Below are 19,453 nucleotides of genomic sequence, written 5' to 3'. Positions count from 1 at the left end.
CTGTAAAGGAGTTTAAATGTGAAATCATTAGCAATTAATGACTAATATAGTCTGTTTTGCTACGATTACAATGAAAAATATTTGGTAAACGATTATACAATTTTAGTGCGTTTCAGTGTTTGCATCACGTTAAACAAACATATTGTTTAGACATATAGAGTGGTATAAAAACCCATAGTAATTACCTAATGCATTCAATGCCTGGTGAATATTATCAAAACCGTAATCGTTAAAAAATAGTACCAAAACAATATGTTAACCTTAGTAAATATAGTTACCTATACACTAACTTTATTGCTTTTGATGGTTTTGATCTTCAAAACAATGTAATATTACAATGTACTACATAGAGAGTTCTTACCTTTGAGACAAGCGTGTAACATAATTGCTGAATCTAACTTATATGACTTGAGTTTACTAAATACATACTTGAAAGAAGTTTCTTTATGTATTTTAGTAAACTTTTAACTAAAATTCTATTACTTATTTGTTTACGAACCTGTTTTTACCACATGTGTCTTAGCACTTACCGAACTTATTTAACAAATAGGGGCTCAATTGAAACTCTACGAGATGAATAACCAAAATCCTGGACTGTAGTTACAAAAATTTGCCAAAGAGAAAAGAGTGTTAAATATATAAACATATACATGTATAAGATAGATAGTCGGGCACTGTAGTATTATGTAGAGGTTTTATGAAAAGCACATGTTTTTGGCCAATAGTTTTCTGCAGTGAATCTACATATATACGCATTAGGTATCTATTATTCTTCTTCTACTCAACCTCTATGTCAGTATACGTTACCTCTATGTCAGTATACGTTACCTCTGTGTCAGTATAAATTACCTCAATGTCAGTATACGTTACCTCTATGTCAGTATACATTACCTTTATGTCAGTACAAGTTACCTCTATGTCAGTATATGGTACCTCTATGCCAGTATACGTTACCTCTATGTCAGTATACACTACCTCAATGTCAGTATATGTTACCTCTATGTCAGTATATGTTACCTCTATGTCAGTATACATTACCTCAATGTCAGTACAAGTTACCTCTATGTCAGTACATGGTACCTTTATGTCAATATTTGTTACCTCTATATCAGTATATGGTACCTCTATGTCAGTATATGTTACCTCTATGTCAGTATAAGTTACCTCTATGTCAGTATATGTTATCTCTATGTCAGTATATGGTACTTCTATGTCAGTATATGTTACCTCTATTTCAGTATATGTTACCTCTATGTCAGTATATGTTACCTCTATGTGGGTATATGTTGCCTCTATGTCGATATATGTTGAACAAATATTAACCTTTTACAATATTGCTCCACAATTTCAGAGTCTCAAGAATGTCCCTTTCGTTGGTTCTCTTGCGAGTCCAACTATAGGTGCATTCCAGAATGGCAAGTCTGCAATGGAATAGACAACTGCAGAGATAACTCAGATGAGACAACCAAGTGTCCTGAGTGCCATCCGGTGGGAGACTTTACGTGTAACAATGGACAGTGTATTAGAGCCAGGTAAGTGCGCTCGCTGTATTCACCAGGTAAATTTATTTACTTTGTTTGCTAGATGAGTGCAGTCACTCTATTCGATAGGTAAGTATATTTTTAATAGTAGTTAGATATGTGAAACCGCTACATTGGCTACGTAATTTCATTTGCTACATGGGTTGGATAGATGAGTAAATTTGCATACAGTGGTTAGGTGAGTACATTTATTATGTTGGATAAGTAAGTAAACTCAATACATTGTTAAGTAGTTACATTTATTTTTTTGATAAGTAACTACGTTTACTATATTGGTTAGGTAAGTGTATCAAACCCCTCACCCATAAATATATACAAAACTTTTAGTAAATCAAAGCGTATTTATGCATTTGTATTTGTTTTGACCAAGTTTGTATGTCACTGAGGGCTGCCATGCAAGTATGATCATATTGTATTTTATTTTGCTAGGTGTGGGTGTTTTTGTTAAACAAATAAAAAAACTGCATTAATCTGACAAGTACCAGTGCTATATTTGCATTGTTTAAATTTTGTTCTTCTGCAAGCAACATGGCTGCACAGAAAAAGTTGATACATTTACTCGATAAATTAAAGTACACGTGTAAGTATCCTTCCTAATGTAGGCTAGTTTAGTACTTACACTATTTTGGCTAAGTAAGTAATTACACTATGCAGGCTGTATAAGTAAACTTACTGTATATGTTGAGTTACCTACAGCACTAGACAAGTGCATGAACAATATTGATTAAGTAATATCTTGATTCTGATTGATTGGGTACTGTACGTGTATGAACTATACTAATTGGGTAAGTGCAAGCTGCGTAAATTATATGTATATTTTTAATGAGAGACTTTTATGACCGCTTTTAGGTACTTGTGAACAATTGTGTGTCTGTGTTCTCAGTGCTTTATCGGCACACCTGACAACTTCCCACGGCGGCTGGACTATCTGGCTACATATCGTTTTTTGTGATGTCATCAAGCCGTTTGCACATGCGTTTATTCACAAAAAAGCCACTATATTTGTAAAAAACAATTGTAATTCTCTTATTTAATAGTATTGTTTGGTGTTGTTTTGATATCATAATAAAAATTGCAAACAAAAGCATCATTTTCAAAAAATAATTGCAGAAGTTTTGTGTTTATAACGATAAAAGTTGTTTACAAAGATGGCCAACAACGATAGAATGACGTCACAAAGAAAACAAAAGATAGAAATACCCATATCCTTCATTCCATTCCTTCCCACTCCATCTCCGCCAAATGCATCGAGATAGAAAACAATGTTCTTAAGGCTAAATATGTGAATCTGATTATTCAAATCAAGTTTGCAAACTTGCATCGACTTGATGCTTTACGTTATATAAAATTTCTTACGTAATACGAAACAAAAGCTTTACATACGTTCTTTATGTCAAATAGAATTTGTGTTATAAGAGGTTTATGTTACAGGAGCATCTACTGTATTTAATCATTAGTTAATGAAAGACTTGATAGATTTACGTAAAGATATTTGTGGTGTACAAAGGTAGAGAGAAACTCTATTAAAAACTATAAAAAAATGTTATAAAAACTAAGACTAGAACTATAACTACTGTTATAAAATTAAAGCTAAAAAATACATTTTATTATGTTTTCCTTTTTCTCCAGCTATGAGTGCGACTTTGATACTGATTGTACAGATGGATCAGATGAGTTTCTTGATCACTGTTGTAAGTCTCTATTACTCTATTTCTCCTTTTATTTCATATTTTATTTTGACCAGCTGTTTCCAATTAATTAGTTGTTGAACAATCATTGTGTAAGCTGCATCATTTTAAAATGTGAAATATTAAATGCATTTGGGAGTTTTTTAGTTTAAACTGTACTGACTGAATATCTTTATTTTTGTTTGCATTCTCTATTGCGCTGTTGACTGAGTGCTACCCTAATCAGTGTAATATCTGCGGTTAAACGCAGTCACAAAGTACATCATGCTTTGAAAATTGCTGTTATTACTCCGTGTCTATCGTGAAGATCTGTGGCTAGTAGTCAGCGGTCAGCCAGAGTTGATAGCACCAGACAGTTTCTATATGTGTATAACAAGAACAAGATTGCCTGAGATACTGCTAAATTTTTTAAAAAGATTAGTAACAAAGAGTTTTAAACCACTTCAATGGGTCCTTGTCTTTGATCGGTAGAAGCAACGTTGAACATTGTCTGATTCTACTGCTTCTTTATTTTGAATAAAACATTTTGTTCAAGTTTTTGGGGTTCTGCTAAAAGCTAGTTTCTGCATCACTCAAACTATTGTATCACAGTAGTTCAATCATGAAAAAATGTATTTCATAGCCGTTTTGTTAGAAAATCAATTGCGGTCAATTTGAAATTTTATAAATTGCTGTTTCAGTGTAAATTCCAATGCTTCGAAACATCTTCTTGAACAAATAAAAAATTATCTCACAGTTCGTTTTTTGAAACAAATCATAGCTAAGAGCACTTACCGTAAATTAATATTAACAAAATATTATCTATAAATATTAAAAATAACTACAATAATTGTTATCAGTGTTATTAAACAGCTTCTCTGTCTTAGACGTGCTTAACCAAGTGTTCTCAAGTCTGGTCTGCCAGGTTTAGCTGTTTCTTGAATCTTCCTTTCACGACTGGAACAAAAGACTTGCTTTCACTTAACTTTCAGTTACTACTTCATCCATTACAATATTTTCATCAGCTGGTTATTTTTATTAAAAGTTTGTTAGCTTTTTTTATACTAATACACCTGAACATAAAAAAACTATTTTCAAGTGAATTTTGGCAAAACATGATATTTGTTCCAATAAACTCACTAGAAGTGGCAGCATAAAACGGCATCTAGGAGGACTTTATGAACTTGGTGAGGTCAAGTCTCGTCTTATCTCTTGACCAATAGTATTGTACCTACATGTTAACATTAATCTCTGTTACTGCTACTTCAGCCACCCGCTACAGGAACTGTTCAGAATCAGAGTTCCGATGTACCAAAGGACTCTGCATTTCCAAAAAGTGGGTGTGTGATTATGACAACGATTGCGGAGATCTTTCGGATGAGAATCTTGACATATGTCGTAAGTTGTCCGCCATTTCATTCTAGTAGAATTGAAAAAAAGAGCCCCTGTTAATCAGCCAAGTCTAAATAGCTTTTGCTGTTATGTGGTCTCATACTATGAAGAGCGTTTAGTGGTTGGGCAGTGGGTAGTAAACCCAAAGGATTGTCAGTTCAAGTGCAAAAGGAAAAAATAAACAAAATCTACTAGCTATGGGTGACATAAGCATTTTTATAGCAAATATCTTGAAAAAGATACTGATTGACCTCTTGAATTGTTAGGTACAAGTAAGTTATGCCAGACTAGACTTTGCCTTAGTTTATTCAGGCTGTAAAATTAATAACTAGTATCATCATTAATATTTAATTAATAAATACTAATCATCATTAATACTTAATTAATGGCATTATTGTGTTTTACCATCAAATATTTGACGACATATAGCTACTTTGCTATATTTGGCAACATGCTACTATTTTGCTATATTTGGAAACATGCCAGTTACTTTGCCATATTTACCAACATGCCAGTTACTTTCCCAAATTTGGTAGCTCGCGGCTTTGCGATGTTCGGAAGAATGTTCAAGAAGATAACGTATCATCATTAGGGAGACTTTCGATTTTTTTAGAAAGTACCTCTTGCCCATCTGGCCTCTTCCGCTGCCACAAGGGTCCTTGCATTTCCGAAGACTTGCGCTGCAATCGTATCTGGGACTGCGCTGATGGAAGTGATGAGACTATCGATGCTAACTGTCAACCCATAGCCTGTGAGCCGAATGAGTTTAGCTGTCAAAATGGGGTAAGTTGGCACATGATTTGTTTTAATAGTTGCAAAGTTAATTTATTTAAGTTTTAGAAAAATGACTGCAACTTTCAGCTGATTACACATTCTTTACATATTATTAGTTAGATATGTCTAGAACATTTTTGGGTAGAAAAATAGTACAAAAATATGAGCTTGATTATTTTGGGCCTAGCAGCTAGTCGCTTAGACTAAATTTTAAAATTATCATCAGCAAAACTAAAGAGTTTTATTGAATGGGTTTTAATGAAGTTGCTTGTTTTGAACAAGCCCAACGCCATGATTAGCTATGCTATTGCGTATTATGGGCTTCATCACTCTTCCAGCTTTTTTCTTTTGCTTAACTAATTTTTTGATGAAAATAAATCTCAAATCACAAAAATTATATTTGTTTACGTTTGCGAATTAAAAAACAATTCTTAGAGGAATCTTTATATTTTTTTATATGCTAAATAAGCTATCAGACTTCAAGCTTTTATTTCTTTGGGTCTTTCCCGAGACAATCTCTAAAACCTCCCAAACCTTTCTGAGAATGATTTTTTTGCACATATAAAGGACAAATATTGTAATCAGCTTTAATTTCATCATTTGAGGTTTACAAAAATCGAATGAAAAGTAAATGCTCAAGAAGTTTGTATTAGATGTACATGTAGATGTTTATCAATGTTCACACTTTGATAGGATCAACATAAAACCCTTCTTTCTTTGCTTGCTCCAAAATTTTGTAATTGTTCATGTATTATTTTAATGATCCTGAGTGCAGATGTTTGTATTTATTTTGGATTATCCAAACCGGAACACTTGCCATGGTGTTATCGTTTTTATATCTTTGTATGGTGATATAGAAGTTATAATATTTAGGTGATATATAATATTATATACATATTATACGCAGTTGATGAGCCAGAAACACCAGACTTAGATGAGGATGAAATTATGAGAATGAATGTTTTGATTTTTTTTTGTTTTTACTGTTAGCAACGCTGATTTTGCAAAACATCATAGTTTACTACAGATTAGTCTACACCTGCTAGGTGATTAGACAAAGTTAGAGAATTTTCAGATGTATATTAATAGTGGTCTATACCATTTTTCTCCTAGATCACTAAGCAGGTCTTCCAGTCATTGCCTCATCTGCAACCCACTATTTATCAATCCAATAACGGGAGTTTGACCTATAATTTTAGCTCTGCATCAGCAGTAACTTCCGATGTGATGGCCAAGATGACTGCGGTGACAACTCAGATGAGTTCTGGCAAATCTGTCCAAACTGTACAAACAAGTATGATTTAATATATCTGTCTGAACTGTACAAACAACTGATTTAATGTAAAGCTCATGTATGTAAAGATCCTTTAAAGGTTGACTTGCAACAAAATTCACATTACAGTTCTTTGGTATCACAACATTCACCATGTCTTACTCTGTTGTGTTGTAGATGCCAAATATGTGGAAATGTGATTAAAAGCTCTTAAAAGCTCAAAAACGAACATTTAATCGCAGTCACGCGAGAACGCCATTGTTTGGATTCTTTTTCCAAAACGGCTCAAATGTGACGCATTTGTGAGAAATGGTTTCTGTTTACACTTTCATGGAACCTTATTCGCTGAAATATTTTCACAAATATACTTCACGCATTCAATAAAATTATGTCTATTGTTCTTACGCGTCTGTTTTATTGTCATTGTAATGCTGTCACTTTTAGCAGTGATATCTTATAACTTACAGTAAAAATTCATTTAACTTTTTAACCTTAGCTCAAAGGAGTGCATATCATTGTCTGATAATCATGACGAGCCTGTTGGTCACCTGTGATAATCGAAAAGTGCTGCAAAAACTATTTGCGAAGTATTGGGTCACATGATCAGATTACGACTTGCCGATTAGACCAAGCTGAAACAAAACTGTAAAGTAGCGAGCATCTATATTTGATACGGGGTCTTCGGTAAAACCCGAAGTGTTTGTCATAAACTAGTACTATGATAAGTTTTATATCGAGCTTTGTATTGGCCTTTCAATTCACGTGAGAACAACATGACAAGACGATAACCGAATTTCGTGGCTACGTCATCAAAATAAAGAGATTCCAATCTACGGCGGCTTTTCGTTTTTGAGCCTTTAAGAGCTTGTAATCACATTTCCACATATTTGGCACTTACAACACAACAGAGTAAGACATGGTGAATCTTTTGATACCAATTAACTGTAATGTGAATTTTGTTGCAAGTCAACTTTTAATGTAAAGATACGATTTTGATTGGTTCTAGGGTTGGCATCGTGTGGTGAAACAATCGTATGCAGGGATATAAAAACCATAGTAACTATATACGGCAAACATCCCCTGATAAAAATCGTCAAAACTTTGTATAAATGCTGTACATATTAAAAATTAGCTACAAAATAGTACTTAAACCTTGGCAACTATAATTACCTACAATAACTTTATTGTATTTAGTGTATTTAGTGGTTATGATCAGCAATAAAGTGCACAATTATAATGTACCATCTGCAATACATATCGTAGGGAAATTTTACCTTCAATACAGAGGTAAGTATAACATAAACTTTGAAATCACTTCAAATAAGTTTACAGCAATACTTCAACTTACGAGTGCTCCAACGTACGAGAAACTTGAGATACGAGCCAGCTTTTAAACAAGTTTTAACACTAACATACGAGCCATGTTTGAGATACAAGCACGTGAGTCAGTTGCCAAGTATGCCAGAGGTGTTTTATGAGAACAGCTTCACTCTGTATTTTTCAACTGCTCAGGTTATACTTTAGTACCATGTTTTTTGTGTGAGCGATTTTCAGTGCAGAATTATGTGAATTAAAAGTACTGTGCATAGACCGAAAGTTTGCCAGTAAAATGAAAGATGAAATGCAAAGAAAAAGCAAATGATAACAATTATTAAACGGAAAATTATTGAAAAATGTGCGAAGTGTGTATGCGTGATTGAGCTAGCTCAGCAATATGACAGAAATACATTCACAATTGTCAAACAGAAGGATTATATTATGGGCATTTATTTAGTTCGCAAAAAATCTAACAATAGTTTCTAAACGGCGCAGCGATCTTCACGACCGCTGATGAAGAGACTGCTCAGGCATTGGATAAAAAATCAACAATTGGCCGGTGACAGCGTAACTGAACGATGCTATGTGAAAAGGCCGGTGCTATCTATCAAAACTATAAACATTCGGACAAGTTGGCTAGTGGTCATACTTTAACCGTTTGTGACGACACCTGTGTTCGTCCTAATCGCAACATGTTGAAAGGGCGACAAAGGCAAACGTCCTTAGATAGGTTTTTTAAAACGGCTGGCTAGTCGTGAAAGCGAAACAAAGGAAAAATTAGCTAACCAGCGAGAAACTTCAAACTACCGTATGAGCGCCGAAGAAATTTTAATTGCGTTAAGTTAAAAATGAAAGTCTGCTTTTAGGTTTGCTTCTATGTTTGTCTTTTAAGACTTTGATAAAATCCAAATTTATCAAAGTCAACTGTTGTAATGAAGGATAACTTTCTATAACTCCCTAGGATATCTCCCTCTCTGGCAAATGCTAGCGTTAGCTGCTATTGTATGTATTTAATTTTAAATTTTAATTAAGCACATTTCCTTGCATTAATTATTATTTGTTGCTTTTTAAAAGCTTATGGTAAGTTAGGACAATAACCAACATGTTCTTTCTGTTACAATATCTTGTTTTGAGTGTTTTATTTGCATTTTTTAGAGTATGGAAACCAATCAATATATTTTTAATTGTTCTATATATAAATAAATTGCACCAACATGCGAGTAAATTGACATACGGGCTCAGTCTCGGAACGCATTAAGCTCGTAAGTCGAAGTATGACTGTAGTTTACTAAACTCACACACTTGTAACTAAGTTTTAGAATGTATTTTTAACTATTTTACCAAATTTCAACTTTTTATCACTAAAATCTTATCAAATATCAGTTTCTGGCTTTGCTTTTACCATAAATTTTAGCGAACCTGTTTAAAACCTTTTTAATATAATTTTGACTAGAAAGCCAAAACGATGCTTTTTTGTAGTGAAGTGGAGCTTTGTTAGCAGGTTATGGGAAGTTGTCGGACACCTAACCTTCTGTTTAAAGGGATTGCAACTCCAACTTTGCTACAAATTTTAAAGAGAAAATATTCCCATTTTACACATGAGAGTTGCTGAACTGAGAAATTTGGTCATTGTGTCCTTTTCAGGCATTGTGAAAATATTTTCGATGAACAGCAATTCAGCGTCTTTGTTATTTTGGTGTACGTAATATGCACACCGACTGCCAAATTGGAACTCGAGTACAAATTTTGTTGAATTCATATGGTAAAATAAGGTTTAAATGGTGAGGTGAAACAATCATTGTGTCCCACTTTGTAAGGGAAAAAAATCGTATATCAGGGTAATCATATTCTGAGGGTGTACTGTATCTGTCCAAACTGTACAAACAATTGTGATTCAATATATCTGTTCAAACTGTACAAACAAATATGATTTAATATATTTCTGAGAACAACAGGTTATAAATTAATTATTAGTTGTGAGATTTGGTAACCAAATCAAGCTTTTGGAAATGTGGTTTTAATGTTTTCAGCACACAGTTTTTAAAAAGTAAAAGGGTTTTCTGCGGTAACACAGGTTGAGCCTGTTGTCGGAAATCTTGCTGTTGGGCGAAAATGACAGATCTTAATCATAACACATTCGTTAAGTTACTTTTTCAGTGAACCATTAACTGATACTTCTGTACTAAAACACAGAAACTAGCCAATCATTAACCAGGGAATACATAATGTACTCAGTTCTTAGGCTAACCTGAATTTTCTCTATACAGCCTTAGCTTTTTCAACATAAACTTTTATCAATTATGCATTACTTTAACTTCTTCAGCAGTGCCACCTCAGGCTTCCACCCTTGCTCCTCACCTTCAGAGACACTCTATGGTGTCTATATGTGTCACAAATATGCATTCACCATTAGCTAGACCACATGTCCGTGAGTGCTCATATCTCACTGATGTCGCACCTTACTATTGAACCTGTCTTGAAACACTATGGTTGAAATCTATATACCTATACATGTAAGTTTAGCATGGTTATGCAGAGATGCAATAAAAAATAGTATGCGTCTGAGACATAAACAATGAAGATGAATTTAGGTTTTATATTTAATTCAGCTCAATCTTTTTTAGTCATAACAACTTTAGTATAATCAAACATTTATTTCTAATGCTATTTTAGATATCAGTGTGATAATAGAATTTGCATCAGTGAGTCACAGAAGTGTGATGGCATAGACAATTGTGGAGATGGCAGTGATGAAACCTCTTCACTCTGTAAGTTGTCTCTATGTTAATGACCGTTTGTAAGGGTACCTCGACGCAATGCCAGATTGCAACTCTACAAGAGTTGTCCAGAATCTCAGACAAATTGGGTTTTGCCATTGCTGGTATTCTTCCAACAACTTATACTTCTAGTTTATATGCAAATTGTGTAGAGCTGTTACTTTGAAATAAGTGAATGCTTGTACGGCAGATTTCAGCGAGTCACATGAAAAATTTAGATATTTTTTGCAGGGTATCATCTTGCTGTTCGTATTGCTAAAATAGTGGTGAACTCTCCGTAATATGCACAAAATCATATTAATATAACTTATTTTACAGAGAAGTGAGAAAACAAAACATATAGAAAGTTGATAGAAAGTTGATAGAGTTCTCACTGCGTGCTGCATAATGTTTGAATCTTGTTGTTGTGCATTGAACTTGGGTGTGACATGGCTGTGGAGTTGGTTCAATTCTTAATCTGATTGCTTACTTGTTGGTACACACAATCTACTCAAAAATTTCTGACAAAAGATCTCGAGGGGGAAGGAGGTCATCAACATAATCTTTTAATATTTTGATAGACTCTTTGCTAATTGCGCAATGCGCTTTTTTGTAAACCAGCGCTGCCTATTGCTAAAATCGTATTTTTAATTTCAACTGAACATCAACAGTCAGAAATATAATGTGCTTTGTGTAAGAGCTTTATCTAGTGTTATATTATTAGAAATTTTGAATTAAGATGATTCAGGTTAAACAGGAAATATCAAAACTGATCGCTGTTTTTTAATCATTTTACAACAAAATACCTAATGCTTTATGTACATTGGCTTAAATACTTTCATTATTTGATTTACTTAAGCTATGATAATCTCGCTTAGAGCAAGCGATAAACAAACCCTTATTTACTAGATAAATAAGAGTTATTTAATTCTTTATTAATATCACTTGGGTTATATGAAACTGCAATGGAGATCTTGAAAGACAAGTTTAGACACGTGCTCTAAGTGTCTTTTTAAATAGTATACCTTCCATAGTTAGCATGCTATAGTTTGTCTGAGCAATACCCAGCCAAATCTGCAAGCAGGCCCATTGTGACTACTAGCTTTTGTTTGCCTAAAGGTAACACTCAAGAAACGTGTGATCCAGCCACTGAGTTCAAGTGTGACAACCTCAAATGTATTAACAAAGAGCTCGTCTGTAAAGGAGGGAATGACTGCGGAGATATGTCTGATCAAAAGGGCTGTCGTAAGTAGAAGCTATTATCTTTTGCATTTCTCAAAGCTAAGGGATGGTAACTCCCAAGTGCAAACCACAGATTATTAAGCTATTTCAAGTATGTAGTTTAGCCATGCCATAGGTAGCAGTTAAGAATAAAAAATCATCTTTTCTTCATGTTTTTTTAAGTTGTCTTGGTATGAACTTTTACAAATTTCAAATATTGAGCGACCAGAAACCTACAGATTGTGGAACCGGTAGAGAATTTGCTACAGCCAAAATATTGTGACTTTACTAAGTTCTAGTATTCCTCTCTACTTGCTCTGCTTTCTATATCTTTTGGCCTAAATCTAATTCCGTCAACTTTGGTTGAAACTGTCTAATGACGACTGGACAGTGTAAGCACTATTGAAAGATTTTAGAAACTTACCCTCTTTTTTCCAGGATCTATGATACCAATATTATATGGTTTGCCACATTAATCTGTTAGGTTATATTTAAAAAATAATAAGCAAGGTGAAGTACATTTTTCCACCAAGTTGTTGATGTGCTCCTTGACTTCTCTGGAGGCCAGTTAAAATTAAATAAGATATTAAATATTTTAAGAAGCTATAAAAATTAGTTTTAAACAGCTATTCAATAATACGCTGTTGCTTTCTAAAATTGCAAGAATCTAATGAAGATGCAACAGATTGGCTGACAGCAAAGATTTAAAATGTCATCCATCCTATTACACATAAATGACGTACTATGTCCAGCCATGGTCATAAATATAAAACTATATTATTATGTGGATAGCAAAATACTGGCCCTCTGCCAGCTCGCTGCAATTAATAATTGTCATACGGAAAACGTAATAATAAAGAATGTCATTTACCTATGTTGCAGGGATATCATGTTCAGTTAACACTGGTGGCTGCTCTACCAACTGCACTTCTTCTCCTGGAGGAGAGTCCTGGTGCGAGTGTCCTCCAGGATTACAGATTAGTCTTAATGATTTTTACTCATGTGTCGGTAAGTAGTAGCTTCTGTTTTTATCTAGACTTTCGGACAGGTAACCATTCCTGCATATTTACTACATTGGTTTTTTTGTGGCTTTGGCTAAGTTAGTGAATATTAGCATTATTGTCTGTATACTCCTTCAACTTACACTAGAATTACAATAGACAAAATGAGGATAACTTTTCTAGATGAATCTTGAGTGAGAACTCCTTAGAAGAATTCTGTATGAAATTCACTTGTTTATGATAGAGCAACTTATATTGAATGCTTTTAAGTGCTTGGAGAGTGTTTTTTTATTACTAGCATTATTACTATTATTTCCATAGTCAATGAGAATAAATGAGAGACCATTCAGTAAGTCTTTTGATGTAAATTAACTTTGGTAGGTTTAGGAACCTAAAGACAGGTTCATATTGGCAGCACTCTAACCTGCCTGCTGGTTATGCCTTCAGGTGGTTACTCTTACGCATGTGAATAGGAATGTTTCTCTTGACTATCTAAGTTATGAGAAATATAGACCCTGTTTATAACAGCAGGCTTAAAGCAACATCTGTGAAGGTTAAGATCATCTCATCATCTGGTGTGTGGAGCTAATAGTTTCAGTAGTAGCTTTAGGAAGGTGGTAAGAGTACTTTTAAGATGAAATAGACAGTTTTAGTAGATATAGCCAGCTATGAGCCCTTATGAGAGATAAACCTTTTGGTGTATATCCGCAAAATGTGCATGAATATTGGTTTTCCAGATGTACTCTTATACTGATGCCATTCTACCTTTAAATTGCTTGTATAATCTGTTGTGTTAGTAAGTTATGAATTGTAGAAATATTGGTTGTTGAAAAAAAGTGATAATTTCTGAATGTATTTTAAAGTGTCTGGAATGATTAGCATTATTTTTAAAATATTAAATACAGCAATAATTTTTTTACTGAAACAAGGATCGACATCTTTTTGACGCTCATTGGTCAAGTACAGCAAATAAGTTTGATCAAGTCACACTTTCCCAATTCCCAACACATTTTGCTGCTGTGTTCACATAACAATCCTGTCAGTCTTTGTCAGCATCAAGTGTTAACTTTGACCAATGCTGGCTACCCATAATCCATCACACTGATTTGAGAAGCTTACCTTTTATCAATAGAGCATTTATTGTTTGTGAAGTAGAACGACAAACAGAAACAAAGGTGACCGCTGTAGAGAGTGCAGCAACAAACACTCGACTAAATTATTGTGTAATCAGCGCACCAAAAGTTTTTAAACTAAAAATGTGGACAAAAGTCAAAGTAGCATTCACTATTCACATCGCATGCCATTTGTCGATATTCATAGACTCACCAGCTTTATCAATGTTTATGTTGTTTTTACCTAGATGAATATTTCGGGACTGACGGAGATGAGAGTGGTAGTAGAAAAGTTTGTTTTCATCACGATAGCGTATCATATCAATATTAACATTATCTGTTGCTGTTCAATATCAAATTTATCACCTGTTATCATGAATGATTAAAATTTTTTCTTTATCTGTGCATGACGACTCATACTGCCATCGAAATAATAACATAATTGTTTCGTTAGTCTACCAATCACTGACTACGCTTGATCTCTAGTTCCCATGTCCGTTGCTATTGACGTCTGTGACCTAATGCATTCTTCTATAGAAAATGCTTTCCTATTACATCATTCCTTTTATGGCCAGCTTTGTCATTAAGATACTGTGAGCTGGTGCCAACAGTATTTTGAGATCTGGTAAGAAAGATCTATTGGTAATTAATTTTAAATAAATTTTGCGTAAAAAATCTATTGTTCAAATAAATTTGATTACTCGCATTCACAACCAAAGAGTATACACATAAGAATAATGGTTGTATTACTAATTAAAATTACAATAAAATTGTTTTTACTATAATAAAACCTAATTAGACCATAACTCCATATTTGCTTAAATCATACAATACCTTGTTTCTGAATTTTGCTCGCTTAGTAAATGCTCATTGTTGTCTATAGAACCAAATACCACCTGCTTTTTCAGAAACTAAGTATGATCATAGTGTAAAGCATTTGCAATACGTAAACTTTCTATAGACTTAGTCATTTACATTCCGTATAATTTACATTATTTTTGCAGATATCAACGAGTGTCTTCAATGGAGCACAAACAAGTGCCCTCAGACATGCAAGAACATAAAAGGAAGCTATGAGTGCACGTGTGCCGAATCTTTTATGCTTCAGAATTTGCCGGGCAAAACTACCTGTGCACCTGCTAATAATGAAGGTATATTTAAGTGTAGGAACACCAAATGTTATCAAAGTCATCGGGTTTAACAAATACTTGGACGAAGAATATCATTTACTAATTCTATAGTCAGTTTTTCTAATATAATTCTCACGCCATCAGGAGAAGCTGTTGAATAAAAACTAAAGATTCCAATCTGTGACCATGTACTTTTCTATTCTTTGGTTAAAATGAGTCTGTTTTGTCTAAACTGGCTGAGTAAAACTTTGATTAGGCATAATAAACAAATAATAAACGAAAAGCGTCTATATATATATATATATATATATATATATATATATATAAAACTTAAAGTTTGTCGTTCAGTCTTTTCAGCTATAGCTGATTAGTATCTAGCAATAAGGAATCCGTAACGTGGAAGGTTTGATCTTAGAACCTCTTGTTTACTATAGGCGATAAATCAACCAATTATGCTATGCAAGATGCAATGAATTCCATTGGCAATACAGTGGAACCTCGGTTCTCGAACACGATTTGTTCCAGAAGGTTGGTCGAAAACCGAGTTGTTTGAGATCCGAAACAGGTTTTCCCATTAGAATTAATATATATAAGTTTTAATCCGTTCCAACACCCTGAATGTTTACCTTTATAGTATTTTATACATTATTTTATGCATGAAATTGCACATTAAAATGCTGACCAACACATAAAAAGCAATGTATATCTCAGAAAATGTTAAGCAAAATGGCAAAGACACAAATAACATAAACATAAATGTAACCCAGGCTAATCATACGTTCGCGTTGTCGTAATCTTCCATACAAAAGATTACGCTAACATGAACGTGTAAAAATAAAAAAGGATAAAGAAAAGAATTATGAATAAGATTTTTTACTCGGCTACAAGATGTTCTTTTTTTTTAAATATCTATCCAATGACACTTGCTTCTGCCTTTTTTTATCCCTTTTCGGAAGTGGTTCATGATAGTGTCGTTAAAGTCATTGATGACTCTGGTGGCTGCAGCTTTATTGGGGTGGTGGAGTTCGACGAAATTCTGTAACTCGGCCCATTTGCTACACATTTGTTTAATCTCAGACAATGCGAAAACAGTTGGTCATGGAGAGAGCGATCTACACCCGTACGCCGCTCAGCATCCCACCCTCACGTACGCACTCACGCGTCGTACCGCCGTTCAAACTCCGATTTTTATTTGAACTACGAAGCAAGAAATTATCGAATTTTTTGTTCGGACTCCGATTTGTTCGAACTGCTAGTCGTTCAAAAATCGAGGTTCCACTGCATGAGCTGTTATCTCGGTTATAATATGGATGGCACTCCGAGCCTTGCAACGTCAGCAAAGCTTGCTCTCACGGCTCTTATTAGTAAATTTAGCAATATAAATATTAGCATACTCAAATTAGCCATTGACAATGTTCAAGGCTAATGACAAGTGGCAGGCAACTACGCTACCTGCCACTGTTTATAAGCTGTTTTTAATACCCATGCAATGCCGGTATTTTGACTAGTAGTCAAAGAGCAAAGGTTGCGTACAGCATCTTAGCTTAGTAGTATATTATATTTAATATAGCGGTTAAAGTGAAAATCAGCCACACAAACAATTTTACAAGTGAAATTTTATTTGCTGCAATAATTTGAATGCTGTTATGGCTTACAGTACAAACACAGATTTCTAATTCTAATGAAAGGGAAAGTAAAAAGTTTTTAGTGAATTTTACTGGCAGTTTTTCTTTAACAATGCCCTTATTGGAATTAGCAATCTATGTTTGTGCTGTAATAATAACATGCAAGCAGTTGCTGTGACAAAAATTTAATTCTAACTTGTTTGTGTTGCTTCTAGACTTCAAGTTATGTTAAACTTACATGTAAATTGTTAGCCATTTATTTACAGAATTCAGATTCTTCATTTCACTAGCCAATGAAATTCGAATGTTTGTTCCAAACCAGCAGAAACAATCCTACAGTGAGGTGCAGCAGTCAGGTGGTAGTATTGGGGTGAGTGTTTCAATTATTTTGTTTGTAAAAATATAAAAACATCTAATAATAATAATAATGATTACTTCTACGATGTTTTAAAGGTAACAAAAAATTTCATTTTCCAGTAAATTCTACACTAACCACCGATTAACATAAGGATTTATTATAAAATCACTAGAGCATTGTGTATTTACTCAATGTATAAAGCTCTGTCTCATATTTTGTACTAATCTGTGCCGGTTGTAAATTAGTTTTGCTGTGATCCGTATTTTAGATTTTTAAGGATTTTAAAATCCGTAAAAGATTTTACCCACAAGTAACATAGGAGAAGAAATTACACATTACATGATGAAATGTATAAAGTAAACACCAAATACGCGAGTGGACAATTAAAAAGAGAAAAAAACGACAATATAAAATTTATTTTATAAAATATGCAGCATCCTGAATTCTTTTACACCTTGCGTCTTATCAAGTTAAATTTTATAAAATCTATGAATATGTTCTTACAACTCAAAGTTAAGCTGAGTTTTATTGATTTGCAGCTCAAAGATTAGTTTAATGCAAGTTTTAACCATATATAGCATTTTACTTGTAAATACAGCTGCTCCTGATAGCCAGAAAATGTGAAAAACCAATTTGCATTGGTTGCCATGAAACAGTAATTCTTCAACTTGCACAAAATGCTTTCATCCAAAACCAAATTTAAATTGGAACAAGCTCAACTGCCAAGATGTTTTTAAAGAAAGTCATAGATTCCAATGAATATATGTGGACAATGAACAATGGAGCTTTGTAAGTAACTTATGAGCTGATCTGAGGCTAAACTGATAGCATGAATGTGTTCATACTATAAGACAAAGCTTTGATTCTTAACTCATTCCACAGTTTCTGGCGCTCTCACTCATACTGCGACTTTAATAAGTTCCCAAATTATAACCCACTTACCCGCTTGCCAGCTACATAAACTAAACTTGAAACTTGGATGTTGGAAATCTGGTGTCTAGAAGCTAAAGCTGTTTGCATTTACTTGTTACAAGTAATCAACAGCATTATTTTTCAAGTTTTCAAGACTTTTTTAGCAGAGCATTGAAAATATGAAATGATGCCATAAAATTTTCTTGATGCTCTTATGCATTCTCACACATCACCCTATCACTGAGTTTGATATCTTTGGAAAGATTTTTAGCATGTATGCATTTTAGCATTAGATTGCATGAAATTTACAGTCTTATTATTTGTAGGCAATATATTTGTACTTTCTCAGTATAGGTTTGTTTATAGATAAACAAGTCAAGTATACTTAATCTTGTAGAATTATGTTCATCTATGAACTAAATAATGTAGAATCTGTTGTGTATTTTGTGTGTAGAATTTGTGATAGTTTCTATCACAAATTACCGTAAAACCTCTATTTGAACGCCATGGTTCTCTATTACTCAACCCTTTCCCCTATTGTGGTTTACCCTTACCCCTATTGAGGTTACGTTCAAATAGAGGGTGCTTCTGTATTGTTCAGATAGCTTGTCAGAATTTTGGGAAGACAAATATAACCTTTTTTGGGCGAAGCGTATGCTGCCTATATTTTGATTTTTTTTAGGTGGAGCAACATTAACCCTTTTGAATGCAAGAAAGTTAGTAACTCACCTCAAACTTGTACACTTTTGAATAAATATGCATCAGGGAAGCTGAGTAATATATCTACCAGTTGATATCTATTGCTTGCAATTAAACTATGAGGATCTTATAGCCTTCGTTTTAATTTGTTAAAACTTTCAATTTTTTTCATTCTAAATTTGAAGGCATGTTTTTAATTTATATCTATATTTAACAATGCTGCATAAAAGCTCATTGCATTCATTGATATGCTTGCTACAGTTTGCAGCTCAAACTGGCTTTTCATGTGTAATAGAAATGGAGTTATGAGCGTCGATCCATTATAAGCTTTATGTTACCGCAATGATGACATCAAATTATATGCTGTGAATGTGCAAAGTTGTAAGTTAAATATCTACCAAAACTACAAAATATATATTGAATAACAAATAACATAAGCAAATCAAATTTATAATACATGCAAAAACAAAAATTAACATTTTTGAAACAAAAATATTAGCATCGTTTGCTTGGCCAGTAGTGTTGGAATTGTTGCTTTTGTTTGGAATCAGTTCAACGTCGATTAGATGCTCTATACTTTCCACAATGTCTTCTTACTTCAACTCTTTTTCTGCTCTGATGAACTAGTCGATATCAGTGTCCAAACAATCTTTTTTAGCTGAGAAAACTTTTACG

At 33.6% G+C, this 19,453-nt stretch overlaps 1 protein-coding gene across 1 annotated transcript in view; it reads left to right on the top strand.

Moving 5' to 3' along the window:
- Positions 1-19,453, top strand: part of LOC137407193 (low-density lipoprotein receptor-related protein 2-like) — a 79,870-nt gene that overhangs the window by 49,832 nt on the left and 10,585 nt on the right. Inside the window, exons 38-47 of the mRNA XM_068093795.1 lie at positions 1,352-1,532; positions 3,171-3,232; positions 4,478-4,606; positions 5,214-5,383; positions 6,574-6,668; positions 10,638-10,732; positions 11,840-11,965; positions 12,824-12,949; positions 15,059-15,205; positions 17,076-17,179. Coding sequence (XP_067949896.1) covers positions 1,352-1,532; positions 3,171-3,232; positions 4,478-4,606; positions 5,214-5,383; positions 6,574-6,668; positions 10,638-10,732; positions 11,840-11,965; positions 12,824-12,949; positions 15,059-15,205; positions 17,076-17,179 — 1,235 coding nt within the window. The remainder of the gene's footprint in view (positions 1-1,351; positions 1,533-3,170; positions 3,233-4,477; positions 4,607-5,213; positions 5,384-6,573; positions 6,669-10,637; positions 10,733-11,839; positions 11,966-12,823; positions 12,950-15,058; positions 15,206-17,075; positions 17,180-19,453) is intronic.

The sequence above is a fragment of the Watersipora subatra genome, chromosome 10, assembly GCF_963576615.1.
Source record: "Watersipora subatra chromosome 10, tzWatSuba1.1, whole genome shotgun sequence".
Classification (NCBI taxonomy): domain Eukaryota; kingdom Metazoa; phylum Bryozoa; class Gymnolaemata; order Cheilostomatida; family Watersiporidae; genus Watersipora; species Watersipora subatra.
This window is presented reverse-complemented; position numbering and strand designations above follow the sequence as displayed.